Genomic DNA, 26,749 nt, shown 5'->3' on the forward strand with positions numbered 1-26,749 from the left:
ACGCTGCAGTGTTAAACTATGAGAAGAATCCGTCGCTCTGGATTGATGCGTGCGTTAAAGACAGAGGCAACTTAACTGCAAGAGCACGGTATACTGTCAATCTCGTGAATGTGTTCGAGCCACCGTATTTTGTCCAAGAGACCATCCAGTTCACAGTAGACGAGTCGATTCTGGTTGATAGTACTATCGGGTCGCCGTTATGTCGCTTGGTTGTTGATGAAGAGAATTTAAACACTGTCATCGGATGCTTCGTCGAGATGAGCATCGTGAACACCACGTGTGGCCGTCGTGCATCGTTTTCTTTGGATTCGTGTGGCCAAATGACCTTGTCAAGTGGTGAACTGGATTACGAGACAATGTCGACGTGTGTCGTGTATGTTCAACTGCCTGTGACGAATCTTTACAACGCCAACACTTCATCTTTGTCTCTTGTGGATACTATCGCTGTGGTTTTAACGATATCCGACGTGAACGAACCCCCTACATTCGCACAGAAAGTGTATCAATTTGGTCTTGCTGAGTCTAGTACCGAAGGAACTTTAGCTGGGGTATTATCAGCAACCGACGTCGATGCCGGGGATATTGTATTGTTCCAGATACTGAATGCTGAAACAGGGTATGAAGGGGTGTTTAAAGTGTCAATATCGGGTGAAATTACGCTTGCAGGGTTGCTGGACTATGAGAAAAAGCAATCTTATCATCTTTCGGTGCGCGTACTTGATCGGCTAGGAGCTTACGCTGACGCAAGCGTCATTATCAGTGTTACAGATAGTGATGAGCCCCCCGTGTTTCAAGCTAGTCGCTATAGTTTTACTATGGTGGAAAACGCACCCGTCCAGACAGTTCTTGGAGATGTTACAGCGATCGACAGTGACACGTATCAGAACAAAACGATGGTATATAGTATTATCAGTGGGAATGATCTGGGAGCATTCGCAATGCTGTCGGTAGCTGGAGACGGTAGGATAGTGGTGAGCTCTCAACAAGCGCTCGATTATGAACGACAAGGATCATTTACTCTTCTAGTAGAAGCGACTGACAGCATTCAAGGAGGATTGCGGAGCTTTGCAACGGCTTACGTGGACATCAAAGACGTGAATGAGCCCCCTCAAGTTTCTCCCGTGACGGTCTATATCCCTGAAGATGCTGTGATTGCAACGTCAGTGTTCTCGTCTGCCACGCTTAACAAAACCTTCATTGGAAGAATATCTGCTTTGGATCCCGACGCCAATGACACATTAACTTTTACAAAGACAGACCAAACCGATACGTTTTCTGTGGATCCTGTCTCTGGTGCAGTGTTCTCGAACCGATTGCTAAATTTCGAGAGAAAATCGCTCTATTCGATCTACATCACGGCAACGGATAGAGGTCATCTGACTGCAACCGCAGTGCTGGAAATCGTCGTTCTGGACCGTAATGACGCTCCGATTATCACTTCGACGGCGTTCTCATTCGCCGAAAACCAACCTCGAGACTCTGTTGTTGGCGTTATTCAAGTCACTGACGAAGACTTCGATCAGCAGCATTTCTTTACGGTGGTTGGAACGACGCTGGTCTTAAGAAACAACTCGACGGAAGTTAGAGCCAACAATGACGTGGTTTCTGTTGGACGGTCATCGGGCTCTATTCAAGTTTTGAATGACACGGTGTTTGACTATGAGGCGGTGCGTCAGGTGGTGGTCGTGGTGACTGTGAGTGATGATGGCAACCCGATTAAACAAACGACGGGATCTCTGACGATTGAATTAACCAACGAAAACGAGCGGTGCGCGTTTCCTGAAGCTGTTTTGACACTTTCGATCTCTGAGAACGTGGTAGGAACGGCTGGTCAAGTCCAAGCTGTTGATCCGGACTCAAACACGTCGCCGCCCTGGGGCTCGTTGAGCTACTACATGATCGATGACGAAGCGTTGGATAACGCTGTGTCACTTTCGAACACTGGCGAGGTCGCGGTAAAATCTCCTCTAGATTATGAGACTCAACGCAAAATCGTATTCAAAGTCGCGGCAGTAGACGGCGGTGGCTTAGTCTGCTCGGCTTCAGTACAATTGCTAGTCCAGGATAGAAATGAGTCTCCAGTTATTCAATCGGGGCACTTTTGGGTACCAGAATCGGTTGATGGGAATCTGGATTGGGTGCGATCGGATGACGGAAGCCACGCTCGTCTGTTGGTTTGGGATCCAGAAAATGACACGGTGACGCTCTCCCAGAACTCGTCGGACTATTTCTCCATTTCAGACGACGGATTCATTTATATGGAGAAGCCTGTTAATTACGAAGTCAAGTCGTCGTATGATCTGCTAGTTACCGCCATCGACTCGTACGGACTCCAGACGAGTGCGATAGTACGGATCGATATTGCAGACCTGAACGAGCCTCCGGTATTCACGTCTCAGCCAACACTATCAGTGTCTGAAGGCGCATCAAGAGGAACAGTACTGGGAGTGGTGGGAGCAGCATATGATCCAGACGAGTACGATGTGGTTTCCTATCAACTCATGTCGGCGACAGACCACAATGGTTTGTCTGTCGACATGTTCATGCTTCATTCTTGCGATGGAGAACTTCGTATGAGCAAGTCGGATGCGCTGGATTACGAATCACATGATCGGTATGTTCTTACAATCAGTGCAACCGATCGAGCTGGTTTAATGGTATATTCGGAACCTCTTATTATTGAATTAACCGACGTGAACGAGCCACCACAGTGCCGTGATGCGACACTATCCATCTTGGAAAATGCCACAGCAGACGAGCGGTTTGGGCCGATTCAGTGGGAAGATCCCGACTCAACCGCCAAAAACAATATCACCGTGTTTGAAGTGATCAGCGATACCGATGAAATTAGCTATGGGATGTTTGAGATTCGACAGACCAACGATGACTACTGGATGGCTTTACAAAAGTCGGGTAGTCTCGATTATGAGTCGGTGAAGTTGTTTACTATACAGGTAAGAATTGGCGACTCTTTCGATTCAAGAAATGACCCTTCCGCGACTAGCGTTGTGTCTTCTCTGTCTACGACGTGCTCTATTACAGTCCATGTAGTGGATGTGAACGAACCGCCCATCGTGGCTAGTGTAATCAAGCGAGAAGTTGAAGAGAACGCTCCACTTTATGCCAATGTGGGGCTACCGATTGAAACGAATGATCCGGATGCCCAAGACGTGGTCCGCTTCTCCATTGTGACTGACAAAAGCGGTCCAGTTCCATTCACGATTGACTATAATACCGGCCAACTCCGTGTATCTGGAGATGTAGACTACGAAACTCAAGACCTGTACTCATTACATGTTACCGTCGAGGATTCAGCGCTAAATGTGGTTGCAACGCTGGTTGAAATCTCAATCGTAGACGTCAACGAGCGTCCACAACTACCTCGAAACTGTTATGTCCGTGAAGATGGTAACGCTGAAGACCGCTACGAATACAACAAAGACGTGTGCATCGAAGCGAGCGAAGATATCGAGGTTGGGGCTTTGTTACACCAGTTCACAGCTCTGGATCCGGATAGTAGCCAACGTCTGTTTTATTCCGTGAGCGAGTCTTCGAACCCTTTTGTTCGTGTTACTCAAAATGACGATCGAAGTTGTGAGTTGATCTACAGTCGAGCGATCTTTGACTATGAGAGTTCCAAGCTGCATCGAGTACAGCTCACCGTCACTGACACGGGGAAAGGGTTTCTGTCTGATACAGTAATGGTCTTTATTTCCATCGTGGATGTCAACGAGCCTCCGAGTCTCCTACAAGCTTCAACACTTAATCTTGTGGTTGCGGAGAATTCTGTAAGTGGTCAGGTACTTGGCCAACTGCAAGGTGTTGATCCCGAAGGAGATGCCTATAAATTCTCATTCAAAGACTCGAGTCCAGTCCCAAACGCTGTTGAAATTCGCCAAGACGGCCAGATTCTTACGACTGGCGCTTCTATCGACTACGAAGCGTTAGCAAACATGAATTCTGTATGGGTGGAGCCAGTGCTGACGATCCGAGGTGCAATCACCTCGTTAAATGCTGTTTCAACGACCTTCGCCTTTGTCATCACAGTGGCAGATGTCCCTGAACCACCTTCGTTTAGTAACAAGCAATACGCTCTGGCTGTTCATGAGTTAGCCACTGCAGGGTCCATTGTTGGGGCACTACTAGCTACAGATCCAGACTTGAATGATACGCGAAAATTTACGTGGGACACGAGCGATGCAGCTACTAGAGCTGCCAGTGGCGTGTTTGACGTTGACGCAATGTCTGGAATGATTTCGCTGCTTCAAAAGGGGGTTCTGGACGCAGAGACGACTCCAACATACAAACTCAAGACAATTGTGACCGATTCAACTGGTTTAACGGATGTTTCGACTGTGGTTATAACAATAGTGAACGACAATGAGCCACCGCTTTGCTCTTTACTTCAGTGCTGGGTTCTAGAGAACTCGGCGGGGCTCTTTAAGGGACTGCCCGGTACTCAAGGATTATGTCAAGTGGAAGTGCAAGACTTGGATATTGGTCAGAAACACACGTTCCAGTTGCTCTCCTCTCCTGATAGTACTTTCTTCTCCATCGATTTTGCAACTGGACTAGTCCGCTTCACGTCGGGTCAACAGATCTACGCTAATTTCGAAGTGCAGAGCGTGTATCGCCTCCGTTATCAAGCGAATGATATCCCCGATACCGGCTTATCATTGAGCTGTAGCAACGAAATCGCGATCAGCGTCGTGGATGTCAATGACGCACCAGTAATTCCAGGAAGACAGTCTCTTGTTGTAGCAGAGATGAGCGCAGAGGGGACCATTGTGGGCACTATTAGCGCAGTGGATGAAGACAAGGGCGACGTGTTGACGTTCACTTTACAAGATTCAAACTTACCGTTCACACTTGAGCCAGCTACGGGGGTTCTGACGGTTGCTGATGGCTCTATGATTAACTTCGAGTCTACATCGGTGATGTATATTACTGTGGCTGTGACTGACCGCGAGGGCCTTCAAGCTGTGGCGATATTAACTGTCACAGTGATAAATATCAATGACCCGCCGGTGTTGCAGTCAGCGAACTTCACTGCGAATGAGTATGCTTTATCAAAGACCAGTGACTCGTCTGGAGCTCGAAACTTGGAGTTGCTGGGGTCTATCCACTGCTTAGACGAAGATGTCGGCGATGAGTTGTCTTTCACTCTACTAAACGATACCCCTGCCTTTGTGATCGAAGCGAAGAGTGGAATGTTGTACGCGGAAACGAGGTTTCTTGATTTTGAGACAACGCGAGCTTTTGATTTGGCAATCCAGTGCTCAGACGGACAAGCAGCTGCTGTGTCAACGTCTTGGGTGTTTGTGACGAACCTGAACGAAGCACCGACAGTCACTGGAGAAGTGTATCGAGTCCAGGAGAACACGCCACTTGGCTCCAGTATAGGATTCATCCGTGTTTCTGACGTGGAGCACGACGATGAAAGCTTTTTGACGATTGCTAGTCATGCAACAGGAAGTACCAACGTAGTGGCCAGACTCCAAGATCAAGCGCCTGTGTTTTCCGATTCTCTGGACGTTGAGTGGACGAACATTCCCAAGATTCTACCGGACGCTTTCTTTGTTACCACTTCGATGTCAGCGCCGCTATCAAACGTCAAGCTCAACTTGGCCAGCTCCGGAGACATATTTGTACTGGTAGAAGACGATTCCGATGTTCTTCCGGCCTGGATGTCACAAAACGCGTTCGTGAAAGTGGAAGGTCAAACGATTACAGCTCAAAGCAGTACTAGTGCAACCAGCTATGAGATCTACATCCGAGAAACCTCAGGCGGTGACTTTGAGATCCCTGACACCGCAGCGTTCAACATGTTGTGTGTTTTTGGCGCGTATCCTTCCCCGTTGGAATATTTCATTCACGGACCTAGAAGTGATTGGTTCGATGTCTCAACGTCTGGAGAATTGCTACTTGCTACCGCCACTCTCGACTTTGAATCCATCGCAGCTAGCGCCCAACCGCTTCAGATCAGTGTGAATGTCGTGGATAGTGGAGGCTTAATGGGAGAGGCGACACTGCCCATCTATGTAGACGATGTAAACGAGGCGCCAGTCATCACGAGCTGCTGCTTTGAGATCGCAGAGAACCCTGCTATTGGTACGATGATCGGCGAACTCACAGCAACTGACCCGGATTTATCCGATCAGATAACTTTCGAGTTGGCCTTCCCTTCCACGGATATATCACTGACTTCGAGCGGTAATTTGTCCGTGCGTGATAGTTCATTGTTCGACTATGAACGAAATTCTTTGGTCACAATTCGCGTACGTGCTTCAGATAGAGCAGGGCTCTTCCATGAGCGTGAAATTCAGATTAAAGTCTTGGATGTGAATGAACCACCGGCGTTCCAGCAAACGTCGTACTCTTTTGGTGTTCCGGAGAACGCTGCATCCGGATTGAATTTCGGAACGCCGATACGTGCGATGGATCCGGATCGTGGTCAGACTGAAACATTACGATACGAACTAGTGAACAAAAACGCTGGAGGGCTACCATTCCGACTTGAGAGCTGCTCTGGTCAACTTGCAGTCCAGTGGGATAAATTGGACTACGAAGGTACGAACCAGTATTTCTTTGGCGTGCGTGTGGTAGACTCCGGCTACCCGGTCGCGTTGGACGCGCAAGTGCAAGTGGTGGTGGATATACTTAACGTGAACGAGGCGCCACAATTCGCTGAGTCTGGGTCTTTGGTTATTCCGGAGAATGCTCCAACTGGAACGTATATCGGGAAAGTAATCGCCACTGATCCGGATCACGCGTCCGTGTTGACATTCCATACTAATGCGAGTACCTACGTGTCGATAACGAATAGTGGGGAGCTCTATGCGGCAACGTCTTTCGACTACGAAACGATGCCTGTTCTCTATGTTTCGATTACAGTCAAAGACAACGGCGTGTCCTGCGATCCTACAATGGATGTTTCGAACTGTAAATCTATCTCGACTACTATGAACGTTGCTGTATTGGTTCGAAATGTGAACGAGCCCCCGTCTCTTACTGCGGGTACATTTACTATCCAAGAGAATCTCTCTCCAGGGTCACTAGTTGGAAAACCGATCCAAGTGGCTGACGTGGATGGAACAGTGGGAAATAGCTCTGGATTCTGGATTCAAAGCGGCCTCTCAAGTGGCAATGCGTCCGAATTTACTATACGTAGTGATGGCCAACTTCTAACACTTCAGACTTTGGACTTTGAAAGCAAAGCTCAGTACAAATTACAAGTAGCATACTCGGACGGTGAATTCACGGCCTTCCTCAGTATTTCGGTCGCTGTACTGGACGAAAATGAGCCCCCATCGGTTGTAGGAGGCATTCCAGGGTTCATTCAAGAAAACAAGCCTCCAGACTCCAAAGTTCTCGTTGCTCAGTTTACTGATCCCGATCAGACTTCAGCTAACGTGTTCACACTCATGGACAGCTATGCTCCTTTCCGGATTGACCCGATCAGTGGAGAACTGCGAACAACTCGTGTATTGGATTATGAAAAAGATCCTACGACGTTCAGTCTAAACGTCCGAGTTTGTGACGCTGTTCAGACGACTTTATGTGGGAGTGGCTTTGTCACTGTCCGTGTTGATGATGTACCTGAGGCACCGTCGATGAATGCTGTGATCTGTACACAAGTGGAGAATACAGCCGCAGTATTAAACGACCAAGGAGCTGACGTGTGCACGTTTATTGCCAGCGACCCTGATAAGGCTTCGTGCTCTTACTATGCCCTTGTCGAAGCGAATTCTCCTTACCAGTTGGTGCATGACACGATCGTGAATGGTGTTGCTACAACCAAAGTTCTGGAGTCGACGCTATGCACTAGTGAGCGAGTTGGACTTGCTTGGAAAGCGTCATCTTTGCCGGATTTCGAGATGGTAGCTCAGTATTTCGTCACCATTCGAGCTTCAGATGAAACAGTGAAGACGACTGGCTATTCAGTTGATAGTCGAGTTACGGTGAACGTTCTGAACGCCAACGATTGCCCGACATTAGCCACAGTGTCCTTCACAGTACGTGAGCGCTCAGAATCTGGTACGCAGATCGGATATCCACTACCTGGCAAAGATCAAGACGTGGCTGATACTCTCACGTATTCGATCGCAAAGACGAACGCTACGTCCGGTTTAATTGGAATTGACGCGATGACTGGACAATTAACGGTAGCGAGGACACCCTCGGGCACAGAGTTCGTGTATCCGGAGCAGTACGACGTGACTGTTTCTGTCACGGATAGCAGCGTCAGTCGCTGTTCGACCACTGCAGTCATCAAAGTACTCACGACAAAGTCCAATTTTGCGCCAAGATGGCGTAGTATACTACCCTTTTCGTTTGATATCTATGAGAATGCCGCTGCAGGGACCCAAGCTGGTAGTGTACTGTCGGGTTTTGTGGAAGATCCGGACAACGACGTGATCCAGTTTACGCTGCAGTCCAAGACCGACACGTATTGTGCTGATACCTTTAGTCTTGGGCTGACAAGTGGAGCAGTTGTGCTTCGTGCAGGAAGAGTCTTGGATTATGAAGAGCGACGAACGTACGTCTGTACGGTAGCAGCTTGTGATCCGGCGCAAATGTGCAGTACAAGAGACGTCACTGTTCATGTCTTGAACGTTAACGAGGCGCCAGTTTTCAGCGATCAGACGTACACATTCGTGGTGCAAGAAAACAATGCGGCAAACCTGGCGCTGCCACGATGTATCAGTGCTATGGATCCTGATGAAGGCGATGGCTACGCACTTACGTACACAACGTCATGTTCGAATGCCAGCGACTGCTCCTTCTTCTCGGTAAAAGTTGAAAAGGACTGCAGTCAGACGAGATGTGCTCGAATCATTGTCAAACCAAGTCTCAACTTTGAGGCTCGACGTCGCTACAGCTTCAGCCTTGTCGCTCAAGACCCTGGTAGACTTACAGCCACGACGACCATTGTTATCGACGTGGAAGATGTGAATGAAGTACACTCCTTTGTTGGCTTCATCGCAACGAAATCCGTGCAGGAGAACACAGCGATAGGCTCGGTGATTCTGCGAGTCAGCACAACAGACCCAGATATTTACTCCGACCCGTTCAAGACCGTCCAGTATGCGCTAAGTGCAGTGTCTCCTCCTGGTCTCAATGTGTTCCGAATTGACTCAACAACTGGAGATTTAATCGTGAATGATCTCATTGATTTCGAGGCCGTTCAAGCCTATACACTTACCATCGAAGCTCGAGACTCCAGTGGTATCAACGCTTTAGCTATCACCAAAGACCTCGCTATCACAGTGAAAAATGTAGAAGATACGACGCTGGAGTCGTTTGAACTGGTAACAGATAGCTCTCGCAGAATGGACACCATAGGTGGCGAGAAGTTCCTCCTGACGGGTACAAATATTGGATTCAAGCAACGCGCTGATGGCTCGGTGGTAATTAAACAGCTCATTGTGCAGTATGGTACATACGGAACAACGTCACCTTATACGGCGACGAAATGTTCTCTAGTTAATGGAAATACTGGCGTTGAATGCACCTCAGCCCCAGGTGTTGGAGCCAATCTCTACTGGAGTATTACTCTCGTCATGAACGTCCCAAGCCTTGGCGATACGACGTTCCAAGCATCCTCTTCCGTTCCGTTGTCATCGTATGGCGCTCCAGTAATTCACTCGGTTGTGTGCAACACTGCGTTCCCTACAAACGGCAGCAATGTGGACAATATTTTCATTTACGGCGACAATTTAGGATCTACGGCATTGTCAAGTTCCGAGCCGCCTGTAGTTCTCTATGGCTTCGACTTTGAGGCACAGAACTGTAAGCTGCTCGCCTCAAATGTTGCTTGTCGTAGTGTTCTGGGAACGGGTAAAGATCTTCCCTTCACGATAGTAATTTGCGGTCAGGCCAGCGCGATGTTCGCTACCAGCTGTCAGTACGCTGCTCCTATCATCACTGCAGTGACAACATCAACAGGGATGCCAACATCTGGAGGTTCTACAGTGTTGGTGAACGGCAGTGGGTTTGGATGTCAAGGCTGTGCCAATGTCACAGTAACGTACACGAATTCCCTCCATTCTTTCGAGTTAAATGACTGTAAGGTTGTGGTTGACCACGTCCAGTTGACGTGTGTGTCTCTACCGGGAGCAGGCGGGGGGTTCCGATGGCAAATCTCTGTAGACAACCAAGTGAGCGCATTGACTAGCACACTCTCGACTTCTTACGATCTTCCTGAAATTCTGGAAGTCCTGGGCTTCAGAGACGCCCCCACTGCAGGCGGGACAGTGTTCCAGATACGGGGTCAAAACTTTGGTCCTGATACGGCGATTTTCGTGGATCCAATTGTTGAATATTCATTCGATGACGTGACAATTCTTCAAGCTGTGCAGTGCAAACGGAAGTACACGGATCCCAAGACCCATAACTTGATCCAGTGTGAATCAGTTGCTGGCAGTGGCTCATTCCACGCGTGGCGTGTTACTATTGAGGGTCAAGCATCGCGATGGTCGACACATAATACGTCGTATGCAGGACCAATTGTGAATAAAGTGTTCCGCCCGGATGGAGAAGCAGAGATTCAAACGAGTGGGGCGCAACAAGTGGTTATTACTGGCAAGAATTTTGGTATTATCAACGAATCCGTGATAAATAAGGTGACGTATGGTATCAACGGAGACGAGTTTACTGCTACGAATTGCTCCATCGTGATCGATCATGAGCGTATCTTGTGTACGACGGCACCTGGTGTGGGGAATCGTCTTGCCTGGATTGTTACAATTGACGGGCTGACAAGTGCGACGCCTACTATCAGCTATGCGAAGCCGTATATCACTGCGCTGGACGGAGAAGGTGCGACGAATGCCCTTGTCCGTGGTGGACAGAGAGTGATTATTCGCGGTGGTAACTTCGGACCTAGTAATGTGGCAATTGATACGATTTCCTACGGCTCCTCTGGACGAGAGTATCAAGTGACAGACGTGATTGAACACAACGATTCTTCTATTATCTGTACGACTGCAGCTGGTGTTGGTGCGAATCTCTCTTGGATTGTGTCTGTGGGGGATCAGGAATCGAGTTTATCAGCTGTAACAAGTTCGTACGCACCTCCTGTAGTGACATCCTTCTACCCTACTGTAGCGCTAACGGACGGCTCAACGCAAGTCACCATTATTGGAGACAACCTGGGAGCGAATGTGACTCTCGCAGCCTCTCGAATGATGTTCTCGCCACCTCAAGCCAGTTTATCAACGCGGCGTATTCCTACGGTCAATTTCGGAGACTTTGGCGACACGAATACCAGCGAGTACGTCGTTGTTCGGGTTCCTGTGGGATACGGCAGTGGAGGCTCCTTGCAGCTTCTGGTCGGTACCACAAGTATCCAAAAGAGTGCGCTACTGACGATAAGTTACGGGTGTCCTTCGATCGACTCGGTGTACACTGATGAAGGCCCGGGTGATTGTCTACCTTCTTGTATACAACTCACTGTTACAGGCACGAATTTTTACACCACTGGCCGTGTGCTTATTTCTAAATACCCTCTTACTTTGAGCAATTTGGAAGCTGCAAGCTATGAATTGTCCGTTGAATATTCATCCTGGTCTCACGATACGATTATTATCCCGAAATATGTTGGAAAACTCGGATACGTAACAATTGTGATCGGCCGAGAGAAGATCCTGAGTAACTCGGCTCCGTTCAGTTGGGACGATCCTGCTATTCTTGATTGGTACACATACAGCCCTACTTGTGGAGTACTCGATTGCTCGACAAGCTACCGCTTGGATGGAGATACGAAGCTTTTCCAGACTGAAACAATTGGAACAAATGGAGAACTTAACTATCTATCAGCAACGAAAGGCGGGGCGACACTGAGTCTCTACGCCAAGTACGTTGGTCGAAATCCGCGCGTCTCCATCGGAACCAGTGCGTGTAACAATGTCGTGATAACAACACCCGTCATTCCGTCGAGTTTGGTACTGTCAGGAACAATTTCTGGTGTGAGTAGCATTCGCCTGATATCGTGCACTGTCCCAAGCGGTCAAGGAAAGATGCTCACGCTCATTGTTACGCGTGGAACAACACCAAGTAGTCCAAAATCGTTTAGCTACATTCCGCCTATCGTCGATTGGACTGGAAGCTCTGCGACGCTGTCCTCTACCGCAGGAAAAGTGGTAACATTGACGGGATCAAACTTCGGTACCAACCCAATTGTTTCAATGACTTCCAGCTCCAATGTGTCTGTTTTACTTGACATCACAGCGTTTGATCATGGTCATGTCACGGTAACAATTCCTCCTGGAGAAGGTAAAAGCTACACGTTGAAACTTTTCGCTGGGAATCAAGAAAAATCGACCACGTTTAGTTACAATCCTCCCGTAATAAGTAACATTGAAGTAGTTGACGCAACTACTGCCGGTGGGTCCACGATGACAATTCGCGGGGAGAACTTTGGAACAAACACATTCTCGAATGAGCACAAAGTTACACTTGGCGACGAATTCTCTTGTATCATTAAAAGTATTGACCACGAGTTGATTCTGTGCACGACAAGTGAGGGTCAAGGCAGTGGACATGACGTGGTTGTGACCGTGAGTGGTCAAACCAACGTGGATAGAGCGAGGAAGTTCAACTACGACGCCCCCGTTATCTACAGTATCAGTAGAAGCGATGGCCCAACCTCAGGCTACACCTGTAGATGTACAGATCCTGATCAGCCCTGTGCTACACTGGGCACACCAATTAAGTGTCAGTATCTCGAGGCAAGCTCGGCAAGCTCTTCTCTCGATTCGTACTGTGTGCAAGCCATTTTGGACGGAGTATCACAAAAAGTTACAGTCACGGCGGTGGAAGACGTGTATTCTAGTAACAAACCTGTGTATCTGAGTGACGAGGTAGATATACAGCTCTTGTACACGGGTGGAATGTGGCAGTTGATTGAAAACGACGAGAGCATTTATCGTGCTAGTACAGCCACAGCAAGTCCACCTCCGACAGGCTGGCTCGATGTTACAGTGGATCCGTCTGTCGATGCAACAATGAAAGTATACCCAGGTACGTGCTTGAAGACAGCTTCGCGGGCTTGCCCTGCGACTACGGAACTGTGTGAACGTGTGTCTGTCACTCTTGTGGGCAAGAATTTCGGCGTCCGAACGCTTGACTGGCATCTTGAGCTAGCAAGTAGCGATGGCACAATTGAAACAGTGAATGTTACCGACGACGATATCGTCTACTTCAGCCACACGAACATCAAGTTTAACCTGCCACCTGGACAAGGAACTTCGAGAATCGTTAACCTCACTGTGTCTGAGCTTCAGCTGGTCAACACTTCGATTGGATTCGGCTATCAAAGTCCTGAATTGATCGGATACGAGACCAGCACACGCAACTTGTCGACTTGTGGGGGCTACACGATAACTTTGTACGGGAAAAACTTCGGATTCAGTCGATCCAAAGTCCTCATTGGCGGTCGAGATGCTCGTGTCGATGGACAAAGTTCTCATCCGAAGGCTTGTGGGTCCGACACGTGTGAGTTTTCATCAAGCGGGCCTTGTATCGACATCGATACATTGGTGTGTTATCCTTCGCTATACGTCGTCAGTCCGACCTTCAGCTTCCTCGATCTTTGTGACGACAACAAAGGAACGCAAATAATGTGTGAAGCTGTCGACTCGGCGGTAGAATTGGCTGAAAATTTCACAAGTCACTCAGATTTTGTGATCGAAACCACAGTCCCCGCAGGGTATGGGGCCGATCTGGAGGTGTACGTGATTGTCGACGACCAACCGAGTAATGCGTTGACGTTTTCATACAATCAGCCAGTGATAACAGCTCAAATGCCGAACCAACCGGATGCCAATGGAGCCAATGCGATCACAATCAAGGGCACCGACTTCGGTTGCTTCCCGAACGACGCTATCACTATTTCCTTCGTCCCTACCGACTCCGTTCAGTCAATCACGCGAAAACTGGAAACAACAAGTAGCATATCGGTCTTGGAAACCACGTTTGAAGACGGAATGTATCGCCAACTAGCTGAAACAACAGCTCCAGCTACAACAGATAATAGTACAAATTCCACCGGGACCGTTGTCTGGAATAGCTCTTCGGAATTGATCTGGTATCCTCCCAAGACGAAGGCTGGCATCACTAGCATCACCTTGTCGGTGGGTGGGAACGTCATGTCTGCTACAAGTCAGACGCAACTCAAGTTCCAATGTAGTCCAGGCTACTACCGAACGTCGACCGAGTTCTGCGACGAGTGTCCCGAGGGCGCTACTTGCGCGGGTGGAGACGAGATGCCGTTGGCGAAACCTGGTTACTGGCGTGAAGGCGAAGTGGTCTTTGCATGCGACCCCATGTACGCGTGTTTGGGTGCCAACCGATGTGCTGTAGGCTACATGGACATCCGATGTGGTGAATGTGAGAAGGACTACCACAAACTCAACTCCGAGTGCGATCTCTGTCCTGACAACAAGTGGAGTTCGGTTGCAATCGTGGTTATCTGTCTCGGAGTGGCATCCATCGTGAGTTATCTATTAACTCGAAAAGGAGTGAGTCTCGGTCTCCTGTCAATTGGTATCGACTACTTCCAGACTTTATCCATTTTTGGGAATGCTCGGATTTCCTGGCCCTCGTCGCTGATTAACCTGTTTTCGACGTTGTCGGCCTTCAATCTGAACTTGGAATTGATCGCACCCGAGTGCTTTGCTTTCCAAGTATCGTTCGTCAACAAATGGTTCATCATCGAGCTGTTCCCGCTCGTGGTAGCGGCCACTTCGCTCGCAATATTTGCCGCGCTATATGGGTACAAACGTTTTATCAAGAGACGACGCACGAGACTAACGTCACATTTGCCTCAGCTGTTCGGCTCGACGCTTGTGATGATGTACTATCTGTTCCTGTACCTGACACGAACAACGTTGGATGTCTTCAACTGCGTTGGAACTATCCCATCCGATGGCAAACTATACATGGTAGCCATCTACACGCAATGTTTCAAACCCGGTGGCATCCATATGCAGCTCTTCCCATTTGCAGTACTGGCCTTCGTGGTCTACTCTCTGGGGTATCCTCTCTTTGTGCTGTTAACGCTATCACGTAACCGAGCGTTAGTTATGGAGGACCAGCTTCTGAGAGCCATGCAGCGAGGAACAAGTCGACGCACGAATCCCAACTGCTGGGTGTTCCGCAAGAAGTTCTCCAAGCTGTACTATCAATTCAAGCCCGATTATTGGTTCTGGATGGTGCTTATCATCCTGCGAAAGTTCTTGTTGGCGGGTATCGGCCTGCTCTTCCGTCAAGACCCAGTCTTCCAACTAGCTACAGCCACGTTCGTATTGTTCGTAAACTACGCGCTACAAGTGCGTTGCCGGCCCTACATGAGTGCTTACGAGACTCAGAGAGTACTAGCCGATTACGCCAAGCGAGTGTTACTGGAGACTCGACGTGCTAAGGCTAAAGGCGAAGCTTTCATTCAGCCAGCACATCTTCGAATGGAAATGCACGCGTCTACTGTGACTGCGTGGAAGAGTGGCCATGGAGATCACAGTGGCAGTGGCATGGCTGGAGGTTCTGCCTCGCCAACGTCAAGTGTACGCGGAGCTAACGAAGCGATCCTTGCGTCACAGGAGCCGCAGAATCTGGTGGGATATCTCTGGGACCACAATACTGTGGAGGCGTGTCTACTCTTCAGCGCTTCTCTTGTCTTACTAGCCGGTGTCATGTTCGAGAGTGGGCGACTTGGAAGCAACGAGACCGGTTTCAGAAACGCTTCAGCTCAGATGCTAGCGATTGCGACCACGATTCTTGTGGTGGTTAGTTGTGTCTACTTCGCGCTTGTGTTGATCACGGAGCTGGTTGTTGCACTTCGACCAGACTACTACAAACGCATCACTCGAGTCCAGAAGGTCTTCAGTAGCCCTCGTCGCCATCTGAAGGATGACGTTGATGTAGATCACGGGAAGCGTAAAGGGCTTTCGACGGGTGACGATGATAGCGACGACGACGAGGATGATGAACTGGAAATGGTAGCGACTATGACTCAAAACCCACTGCACTTTAATCGTGCATTGGCTGGTGCTCGTATACGAGCCATGCGAGTGAGAGAGCGTGACGCGCTTGCTGCTTTACAAGATATTCAGCGTCGGGGATCAGACCCGAGAAGGAACTCGCCTCGACGGCAAAGCGAAGAAGGAGCCCTTTCTGTTGAAGATAATGTGAGGAGAAGGTCCCAACGTCGACGAGGTTCTAAGCGAGATGGAAACATCCTGGCCGAGTTGGCGTCGACTATCGAGGAGACCGATGATGTGAGCAGGCAATGACGTGATACCAACGATTCCTAGACACCAAAAATTCATGATACATTCTTACATTACTTGGTATTCCCATTCAGTTGTCGTAGTTTTTGTAGCACTGTCAAGGTCTTTAAGTCAGTTTGAAAACTGCACGTCTGCTGCTCTGCAAGCTCTTGCCAGTGGTTTGGAAGCTCGTCGTCTTCGGTTGCGTTAGGTTGACTGCGTCGAGCAGCATTTAGGAACAAGTCTTGGTGTCCAAGATGTCGAAATGCATCCGCAAGGTTCCACCAAGTCGCGTGTTTCTCCTGGTCCGAACACTCCACACGTTCTAACGCGTAGAGGTAGACTCTGCAGGCTAGCAGAAAATGGCCTTGCTCCAGCGCTCGCTTCCCTAAATTTGTAAGTAAATCCCACTTTTCTTTCGAGTTCATAACTCGACCATTACCTCGAATTGCTGCGCTGCTGGGTCTTTCATCGTTTACTTTCTCCAGATTCCATTGCCGTAGTGCAGCACGCCACGCCTCTCTCGCCATCGACGTATTTGAAGTTCGCTCTTCTGACATATTACCACCAACAATTGCCAATTGTTCGTATCCCATAGCTGCTAGTGCTAGAATATCTCCCTCTACATACGGTGGCGGTGGGATATCGTGAAGATACGTCAAATATTCCACGCTTTGCTCCCACTCACCTAGTTGTTGTAGCTCTACCGCAGCTAGTAATAACCATAGCGGGAATTGGGGATGTCGAGCGAAATACTCAATCAACTTGGCTAATAAGCGCAAGGAATCGCCAAAATGTTCCATGTGCATCATCACAATTGCAACATCTTGTAACACTAGTGGATCGACACGTTTACCAGGTGTACAGCTTTCGAGTACGTTGCAGTACAGTTCATGTGCTCGAGACAAATTGAGCTGATCGTAGGACGTGTACCACGTCATGTGATGCGAATAGGCAAGTGTTTTCTGCAGCTCCAACGTCATTTTCCCGTCTCTCATCTGCCAAAGTCGTTCCAGAATGGACGCAGCATTCCAAAAATCGCCTTGCTGGTGCAGTTCAACGCCTCGTTTTTCAAGAATTCCATCAAGAGAGGCATCATCTGGTAGCGTGTTGTCATCCGTCGAGGCTAACTGCGCAGCTTCGTATACAGCACACCGCTTGGCTTCCTTCTTAGCAAGACGTGAAAGCAGCCACCTTGTGAGAGTTCGTCGCAGTTTTCGGCGTGCATTCGCTTCAATTAACGCTTGAAATCGCTTCCGAACTCGAGAACTTCGGTAAAATTTCTGGATTTGAATGCTTGCCTTGTTACGATGGGCAAGTCGGGCAGTGATGGCTGCGTCTCGCCATTTGTACGGATAGTACGTGCTCTTCCAGAAGCGTTGAAGACGTCGAGCCATCACGTGTTTCTTGATTTTCACATAAGGATACACGCGTCGCACGAAAAAGCGACGAATCCGCACCTCTGCTAACTGCACTTTTCGCTGTCGTTCCATGAGTCTTGTTGCCTCGGAATCTTTCGCTTCTCTTATCATAACATCGTTCTTTACGCGAGTTTCTTCGGCTGCATCACGGAGAGCCAGCAACATTGATTTCTTCGTACGAGCCTGACCCAGCAGTTTCATGAGGACGACAATGAACTGAATGCAAGTTCGTAAGAGCGACACTGACGCTCGAGCCCTGGCTCTGCGTCGAGCTTCTTCACGTGCACGACGTCGTCGGTTAGCTCGCTCATTTCTTCGACGACGAAGACGACGGCGAACGAACGACTGGATAAAAGTTACAGCAGCGTGAACTTTTACAGTGTCATGCCTTTGGTCCATTGAGCTATTAGCAAGCTCATCCGCGTCAATGGAGAAGTCAACATTATCTTGGATCTGGAGTAGCGGTGCGTCAATGTCTTCACTTGCTAAGCACAGTCGTTCTACGAGCTCCTCGATCACATTAGCCATTTCTACACGCTCTCCTGTTGTCCAGCACATCAAAGCACTTGGTGGTTCACCTTTCCACAACAATGGAAGCCGTGGACGTCTTCTTGAGTATGGAATATAATAGTTGATACTCACGAGATTTTCATCGTCCTCTTCAAATTCTTCTTCCTGCGTTGCCCTCACCGTGAGCTTTTCGTTTGGCTGCGGTACGTGCATCACATTGAGCTTCTTGTCGTAGAAACGCAACGCTTTGATTTCAAGCTCCTGTTGGTATCGATGTCGTCGCCGACGCATCACGTGCGTACGCCAAATTGCAGTCGTTTTTTTCATTACCGCGTAGCTCTTCGAGTAGAACACCAGATCATCCACTCCACTCCGACTCTGAGTCTCGTTGTAGCGCAAAGTCTCGGTCTATTCACTTCGGTATCGATACCAATCAAACACAACTTTCGAGCTCTCGATCCATTGGGGCTGCACTGGTTGCATCCACCCTGAATCCGTGTTAGTTACTTCAATCGATGGACCCACCTGAAGCGGGGATGCATCCACTTCTGCATCGTTTTGGCGGACTCGCTTCTTTGTCGGAGATCCAGCTGACTTTGGTTTAACGTTGAAGACAACCGACGTGCCTTCGCACTTTTCGCATTTCCAGATCGGCGATGTATCGCTTTGAGAATTCTGCTGCTGTTTCCGAAGGAGAAACCCTGGATGCTGCTTGAGTGGAGGCGAGAAGCAATAGAGATGACAGCGGAACGAGCACGTCGAGCATCGCACCATGAGTTTCCCATTCAAGTCGCTTTTGCAGCGATCGCAACACTTTGGAGCTAATCCGCGCTTCGGGTCGCCATTTAGAAGTGCGGTTGCTTTTCGTCTCCGCTTGAATAATTTGGTCTGAATCACGTTGACGTTCTCATCGTCCAAGGCTGAATGTTGTCCATCGAGGCTTGGACTACCGAAGTCTACTGCTTGGACCCCCACCGTCCCCATTAAATACAGAAGTAGGGTGAAATCCACCAAGAATAGGCTTGTATGGAGCAGAACACGTGTGTATTTCCAGAGTGCAGCTCTATGTATTTGTATTATCTTGACTTTTTAGCTTGACACTTGCATCATTTTCCTTACGTGGTTCTTAAGGATGCTCCACGTACTTCCAGTCCCACCCTTCTCGACGCAACTCGACGGTAGGCCAGTAGTGGTAGTCTGTCTTCAACGTGAACACCTTGGGCTTAGTGTTAATGGAAATTGTCTTCAGACGCACCGACTCGCGATTGTCCAGGCGTTCGACCACACGCAAGAAATCGTCCAATGTGCGGGTCGGCTCGCCGTTGACTTCCACGAGCCAAATCGTAGCACGCAGACCGTACTTGTGCGCCGGAGAGCCATAGCACCACCGCGAGCAATACACACCGCCTCCTTCCTCTGGGATATAACCCAAGCTCGCTACTGCATAGTGGGGACTCTGAATGACAAGACCACACCAGACAATGACGCGATCAGTGCCCATCGCCGAGAGCTGAGACGTGCTGACACTCACTTCCATCTCCTTCTGGTCCCGTACAACCAACGCCGTCAGCTCCGTCTTCCCGTCCACAGCGCGTTCCACATCAGCGTCCCGGACTAGAACTTGACCATCAATGGCAAGAAGCAAGTCGCCGCTCTCGAGTTTGCCGGCGCAGTCCGTACCAGCAGCACAACGCTTGATCCCGAGTACTTGACGCTTGTCTTCGTAGCAAGACTCGAGCTTCTGGATCCACGCGTCCGACAGTCCTAGACCGGAGCGAGCCTTCGACAAGGAGAACGTCAGCAATTGCGCCGGCAGGATGTTTACAGATTCCGGGATACGAGACGCCCGCAGCTCATCAACAATAGGTCGAACGACGCTAATCGGTAGGCCACGGAAGACTTCCTTGCGACCAGCACTGTCCTGGTAGCTAAACGAGAGCCAAAGAGCATTCACCGCCCCCATTTCGTCGATAAAGACACCGCCCACGGACTTGGTGATGCGGTCAAAGTGCAGCACCTCAATGTTGCACGCTTTGTACCGTGGCGGCTGGAAATCCCGCAGCACAAGTCGGTCTAGCTTCGTAACAACAGACTTCATGGTGACAACAGTCCAGTTGCTGCTCAATCCGATGTAGTCAGCCGTCTCGCCAACTTCTAGCGGCTTCTCAGCCAGCTCCACGCTGCCAATATGACTCGCTACAGCGCCCAGTGTCTTCGGGTCATACTGCACAATAGAAAAATTGTGGACAGGGTGTACAAACACCACTTTAGCAGGCACTTCGACGCTTGCAGCGATAGTAATCAACACGTCGCCTAATGCGATAGGGACGGTGTTTTGATCCACGAGCACAAAGCCTTTCTCAGCATCCACCACAACGCCCATCCCGTGATAACTCGAGCTCGAAATGCCGTCAATCATGTACGGAATGTCAAACGACACCATCACCAGCGACAGCAGCGTCTTCTTACCGATAGCATTGCCTCCAGGGAAGCTCAACGGGGCTGGCGCAAACGTCGGGTTTCCATTGGCAGTCATAAGAGCGCTCTCTCCGTTTGAAGCTTCTAACGTATACGGCTTCGAGTACCAGAGTCCGTCTTCGTCATTGCGAGTACACATTTGCATCGGGAACCATAGCCGATCCATCATAATGAAAGCAGTGCGGACACGATGACGATCACGGATCATAAAGTACCTTAATACGGTACGAAACCCATTCGGCAGCGACGCCATAACGCGTGCAAAGTCGTCTAGTGTCGGTGTGGCTTGTCCTGCCACCGATGTGATGATACAGGGCTGAGCTAGATGCGCCTTCATGAACATGTGTCCGGCTTGAGCCAGATACACCCCACCCACAGGTAGTGAGGCGTTGCGAGCTTGCTGATACGACAGCGCGTGTACAATTCCTCCTCCAATCTCCAAGTATCTGTCGGGTGTGATGGAGTGCAAGTCTGCGATAGTAATAGTGGCTGTGTACTGCTCGTCTCCACGTTGGAACTGCGCTTCAACGGTCTCTCCAACGTGAGCATCGAGATATTCTTCAATGGCCAAAAAAGTCGCTCCGTAGTGTCCCGCAAACTTAATAAGGACGTCTCCAGTGCGCAGCTGGTCGTGTGCTGGTCCTCCTTGGACAACCTGGTCTACTACGAGCATACCTGTCTCTTGTGGGGACTGTTGTCGCACTCGTGCCTCTGTCTCTCCGGGAAGTCCCAGTCTCCTCACTTCATCGAACGCTGTGTGTCGAAAGATCGTCTGGATCGTCCCTCGGGGCACCGGTTTGCCCTGTTGGATGAGTCCCAGTACTCGTACGACTCGATCCAGAGGAAGGTAAAAGGAAGAAGCGGCTTTCTTGGCGCCTCCAGCATTGAGCGCAATAGCGCACCCGTCAATATTAAGCACGGGAGAGCCACTAGAGCCTCCACTTGTGCTACTAGCAGCTGCATAGTAAAAGGTGTTAAAGTCGTTATAAGACGTCGAGCCGTAGGACGGCGCGTCGCGGTCCAGTTTGGCTAATATGCCCGGAAGAATGGACAATTTCTCGCCCGCATCGTTGCCAACCACGCGGATCTCAGCGCCGATCTTGGCGGCCTCGGGTCGCAATGGGATCTCGTGCAACTGCAGGAACTTGACCTTCTTGGGGTCGAACCGGAAGAAGCCAAAGTCGTGCACGGGGTCTCGGTAGATCGGCACGAGGTCCACTTCTTCCTTATTGAGGAAGATGGCGTCGGCTACTACAGGCCCGGGAGTCACAACGTGGCGGTTGGTCAGGATCAGACCGCGCTCCATGTCCACCACGAAGCCCGTGGCCACGCTGAAGCTGGCGCCGTTGCCATCAAACGCGCGCACACTCAGTAGACGAATGCTTACAATTGCTCGGATGCTCTTCTCCAGACTCTGCAGCCAGCGCTTGGACTCGCCTATGGCTGCATCCACGCCGAAACCGCCGAGCTCGTAGGACGACGTGGCCTCCGAGTCGCAGGTCTTGAGCATCGGCTCGTCATGCTGCTGCTGCTCCTCCATAGTGACCGAAAGAGACGAGGGGGGATGACTGGTTGATTTGGCTTTGAAGATGGTCAAAGCGGGAACAAACTGAAGTTTGCAGACTAAGTTCGAATCCAAGCAGACTTGTGGTCCACACATAATTTTTTGATATGATGGAACAAATATAATACTACCGGTAGAATGAATTATCAGATTTCTGCATAACCCGCTTCAACTTTACTCGCTTACGACGTGTAATGTGGGGGCGTCGTCTCCTCTTCTTGGCGTTTGGACATTCTGAGAATCGTGTCTGTGCGTTCCGGGCTGCCCTCCTCCACCACCTTGCGCTCCTCGGGCGTCTCGCACTTCGGAATCGCCTCATCCGGGTTGTATTCGATGCCAAAGGCCTGGTACACATTGCGTTCATGGTCGTCCATCCACTTGGCAAGTTCCTCATCCTCGGCGCGACCAAACGGCGTCTCGACCCACTCGTTCTCGAACTCATCTGCAGTGCCGTTTGAACAGATCGTCTCATGACCGCCCTCGTCCTGCGTGTTGGAGCGCTGCCACACCATTCTCAACTTTTTGCCGTCCATCTCGCGCTCATGCGTGGCCTTCAAACGGCCCGTCGAGTCCTCGTAACGTCGACGACTCGAGCCGATGCGGTGGCCACTGTGGTCCAACACGGTAGAGTATGTGTACGAATACGACGAGTACGTCGGGTGCGGCACCGCGCCTGCTGCACCGGTAGAAGGCTCCGCCTTATCAAGAGCAGCCTCAGTCCCCTCCTTCTCCAGCGGGTTCTGGGCGCTATATTCTGGCGCTGCGGCCTGCAACGTCTCTTTAGTCGCTTCTTCGGGTTTCTTAATCGGCAGGTCCTTAAAAAATTCGTCGTCGCCCTGATGCAGATTCGGTTGCACGTCGGGCGTGAACGGCGCAAACGGTGGGAATCGTGGCGAGAACACTCGACGAGCCATCACCTCCACGTCCATAAGTGACTGCTCTAGCGATGCCATCGGATGCCATAGCGACGGCTGCACGCGATCCCACATCCGAACGGAACGGCGAGTCTGCATACCCCGCGAGCTGTCTCGAGTCAGCGCTGTCAAAGCTCGGGAAGACGAACGTAACATGATCTTCAGCCTGATGTTAGCTCCCCAAAGCAAGAATACAAGTGAATCGGAAGTCCAAGCCATCATCGAAGTTGGTGGCTGCAAGGAAGACAAAACACTCTGGGACGCTAAAACGTGCCCGTTGAATTTCCTTAGCAAACACCTACTATGACCGGGGACAGGGAGACATTTTCATGGGGTTGTACACTCGCTGCCAAAGCAAGACAGACACAAAGCAGCCATCGCACGGCTCATAAGGCCAAGGTCTCGGTCAGTGTCTCCCCTGTCCATCCGTACCTTTTCTCTAAACAAACTTCCGCGCGCTTGTTACTTTTTCTCACTTACTCATCCACCAGTTAGGCCATCAGATTGTTACCACAGCTCCTGCAGAAACGCGCTTCTGCTGGGTTCTGCGTCGAGCACGAGCTGCAAAGACCCGGCTTCCGCTTGGGTTTACTCTTGAAGGCACTCTTTTTCTTCTTCGGCTGCGGCTTTGGCTCTTCGATTGGGCGCTCGATTAAGTAGGAGCCTGGTACGTAACCACGCTTGTTTCGCAGATCCACCAGCCACCAGCCATCATCGTCCTGTCGCCCAAAATAAGGCACCGTTAAATGACTCATTACCAGTTTATTTCTCTCGCAATGAACGAACCTTCTGGAGAATAGTGACTTCGTCGCCAGGATAAATAGTCAATTGTGTGTCATCCTGGGCGTCGAATCGATAGCCAGCAATACCCTTGGCCACTGGGGCCATGTTCTCTCTGTTGGATAGCGCATCAACGCCACGTTAGTCCATCTAATCATTGCCAGCACCAAGCCAAAGCGTTACATACGAAAGGCTGGGCTCATCCAGCGCAATTGCCTCGTGTTTGCATTTCGCGCAAACCGCTTGGCCTTCGTGTTCGAAGAAACTCTCTGCTGGACGATAAAACACCACACAGAGACTGAATTAGTATCGTGCCGCTAATGCATTATGCTTCATCCAAAGTGAGCAATGGATTCGTCGCGTACCTGAAAGGGAGGCGCTGCATTGATAGCACACAAAGCAGTCCGGGTGGTAAAGATGGTCCAGAGCCTTGACCACTTTTCCCTTAAGCACCTTCTCGCATCGGTGGCACTTCTTGCCGAAGCGAGCCTGATAGCATCCTTGGTGGAATGCCTGAAGCCGCAACCAACTTATCGTTAAGCTCGAGTACCATACCCACCGACACACAGCTCTAGCATTACCTGGTTATCCTTCTCTGCGTAGCCATCATCTTCAGCGATAACACGGCTACAGTAGCTGCATTTGAAGCACTAAAGACACACAAAACCAACAGCACAGTTAGAAGACGTCGTCCACTACTCCATCGTTCCCATCCACGCACCTCGTAGTGGAAATACTGGTTCAAGGCTCCGACTGCTTCTCCTTCCAATACAAGACCACAGCCGCCGCACAATTCGCGATCGTCTTCGTCTTCCGAAAACGTCTCTGCGTTCTCATTCACGGTCCTCTCCACCGTCGAACGCCGCTGCTTACTGCGTTCACCGGCTCCTTCTGAGATGCCGCTTAGGTCTGACAAGCGATCTTCATCGAAAGACTCGAGGTCAAGCACCTCCGACAAGCGCAGTGATTCCCTTTGACCATTGCCCATGTATCCAGCGTAATCGCCGTCGCTAAGCAGTGAATCGATGTCCGATACTTCAGAGATCCGTCCATTGTGGCCCGACATATCGATAGGCGTGGCCTCGAGGTCAAATTCGTCAAGGTTTGACGTGCTAGATCGCAAGCTATCCGTTCCCGATCGTCCATTGCCCTTCGCCACAGCAGCAGCAGCAGCTCGTTGGATTGCCACAGCCTCTGCTGCCTCTTGCTCTGCCTGTGCACGCGCAGCTGCAGCCGCTTTAGCCTCCGCCTTCGCCTTTGCACGTGCAGCCTCCTCAGCCGCTTTCTGTGCCTCCTGCGCTTTCCGCTCCTTCTCTTCCTCCAGCGCTCTGGCCGCCGCAAGAGCAGCTTCTTTTTCCGCCTTGGCCTTCGCCGCAGCCCGCTCCCGTTCCAGCGCCGCTTCTCTCTCCTCTCTCTCCTTTCTCTCCTTCTCCGCAACACACTCGCCGCAGACTAGGAGGTCGTTCTCTAGCTTAGCTCCTGCTTCCTTCGACTGTTTGTTGCACACAGAGCACACCATACAAAGCTTGTGGAAAGCGCCATCACCAGCGCGGTACACCCGACCCAGAATCTCCTTGTCGCACACAAAACAGTGGTTAACGTCCTTGGCACAGTCCGCATGGTACGCCTTCTTCTTAATGAGCGTAAAATCCTCGTCTTCCTCGATGGATTCGCGACATCCTTTGCATAACAGGCAGATCTCGTGGAAAATCTGGTCCTTGCACACCTTCGTGCGGCCCAGAATGGTCTCCTTGCATGCGTAGCACTTCCTGAGCTTGCGCACCTCGCCAGGTTTAAATTCTGTGCCTCCAGACTTGGCATCTGCACCACGCGCAGGTCCATTGGGCGGTTTGGGGGCACACGAGTCGGCAATGGCAAGAGCTTCCAAGCCCAGCGGCGACTGGTACTCCACGCCTGCCTCTGCGCTCTGTCCGGCGCCTCCAGTGGTACGCTGCAGCTCCATGAATCGCTGATTGGAGGCTTCACGGGCTGCTAAGATCGCAGCATCCGTGACGGGGATAATTGGGTTCTCAATGTGCAGATACGAGCCGGGAACGAGGCCCTTCTCGCCGTCCTTTATGACGAACCACCAGCCATCGTTGTCCTTCCGCACGACGTCCACTTCGTCACCCTTAGACAACGCCAATTGCGTGCTGGTATCCTGTGGGACGAAGTTGAAGCGAGCAATTGCCTGCTCCTTGCGCGCAGGCTCCGGTACAGGCTGCACCCTAGAAAAAATCAATAGGATAACGTTACGTAAGTCTCAGCAGACACAGCGCACTACCAGGAATATGCGTACGACGCACCCCATCATCTTGATACGTGCTGCCGCTGTGAAGGCCGTGGGCACTGCCGGGACACTCATTTTGTCGCCTCCCGGCTCCTTTGACGCTGCCTTCCACGGGTTCTCCTGGGTCGTCACCTGCAGCCATTGACAGCGTAAATATCCCCACTTCTAGTTCTAATCACGCGGATTAACCGCCATACGCACCGCCTTCTCGCCGCACTTCCCACACGCGTCCTCTTCCACAAAGTCCCCGCATCTGATTAAAAAGGCAACGTGAATTAGACTTTATCGGAGGAGACGGAGGCTGAGACGACGATGTACTTGGGGCAGAAGCTCGGCATGGCTCGTTCGCTTTCTCTATCCGCCGCCGAGTGCGCTACTGACTGCTAAGGCGGTCCCCCCTTCGCTCGCTTCACGATGCCGCGAGGCTCTACGTCAATCGTCGACTGTAAATCGACCCGAGAGCCGGGCTTGTTTGTAACATATTGGGATTTGTATGGGGTGTGAAAACGTGGCAACAAGAGCAT

At 50.5% G+C, this 26,749-nt stretch overlaps 4 protein-coding genes across 4 annotated transcripts; 1 reads left to right on the forward strand and 3 right to left on the reverse strand.

Annotated features, from left to right (window-relative positions):
- Nucleotides 1–5,825: 5,825 nt before the first annotated feature.
- Nucleotides 5,826–16,292, forward strand: PITG_09983 (protocadherin Fat-like protein; the record flags this gene model as incomplete). Its single annotated transcript, XM_002902473.1, has 1 exon — nucleotides 5,826–16,292. The coding sequence occupies one exon, from the start codon at nucleotides 5,826–5,828 to the stop codon at nucleotides 16,290–16,292; it is 10,467 nt and encodes a 3,488-aa protein (XP_002902519.1).
- A 50-nt stretch (nucleotides 16,293–16,342) lies between these two features.
- PITG_09984 (uncharacterized protein) lies at nucleotides 16,343–18,973 on the reverse strand (the record flags this gene model as incomplete). The annotated part of the gene is made up of 4 exons (XM_002902474.1): nucleotides 16,343–18,034; nucleotides 18,131–18,575; nucleotides 18,630–18,724; nucleotides 18,806–18,973. The coding sequence occupies 4 exons, from the start codon at nucleotides 18,971–18,973 to the stop codon at nucleotides 16,343–16,345; spliced, it is 2,400 nt and encodes a 799-aa protein (XP_002902520.1).
- A 352-nt stretch (nucleotides 18,974–19,325) lies between these two features.
- PITG_09985 (pro-apoptotic serine protease nma111-like protein) lies at nucleotides 19,326–22,187 on the reverse strand (the record flags this gene model as incomplete). Its single annotated transcript, XM_002902475.1, has 1 exon — nucleotides 19,326–22,187. One exon carries the CDS (start codon nucleotides 22,185–22,187, stop codon nucleotides 19,326–19,328), a length of 2,862 nt encoding a protein of 953 aa, XP_002902521.1.
- A 1,459-nt stretch (nucleotides 22,188–23,646) lies between these two features.
- PITG_09986 (uncharacterized protein) lies at nucleotides 23,647–26,563 on the reverse strand (the record flags this gene model as incomplete). Its single annotated transcript, XM_002902476.1, has 9 exons — nucleotides 23,647–23,874; nucleotides 23,942–24,050; nucleotides 24,123–24,207; nucleotides 24,301–24,448; nucleotides 24,517–24,585; nucleotides 24,657–26,163; nucleotides 26,242–26,357; nucleotides 26,427–26,478; nucleotides 26,544–26,563. 9 exons carry the CDS (start codon nucleotides 26,561–26,563, stop codon nucleotides 23,647–23,649), a joined length of 2,334 nt encoding a protein of 777 aa, XP_002902522.1.
- Nucleotides 26,564–26,749: the final 186 nt, after the last annotated feature.

This window comes from Phytophthora infestans, genomic scaffold (assembly GCF_000142945.1).
Source record: "Phytophthora infestans T30-4 supercont1.17 genomic scaffold, whole genome shotgun sequence".
Lineage (NCBI taxonomy): Eukaryota > Oomycota > Peronosporomycetes > Peronosporales > Peronosporaceae > Phytophthora > Phytophthora infestans.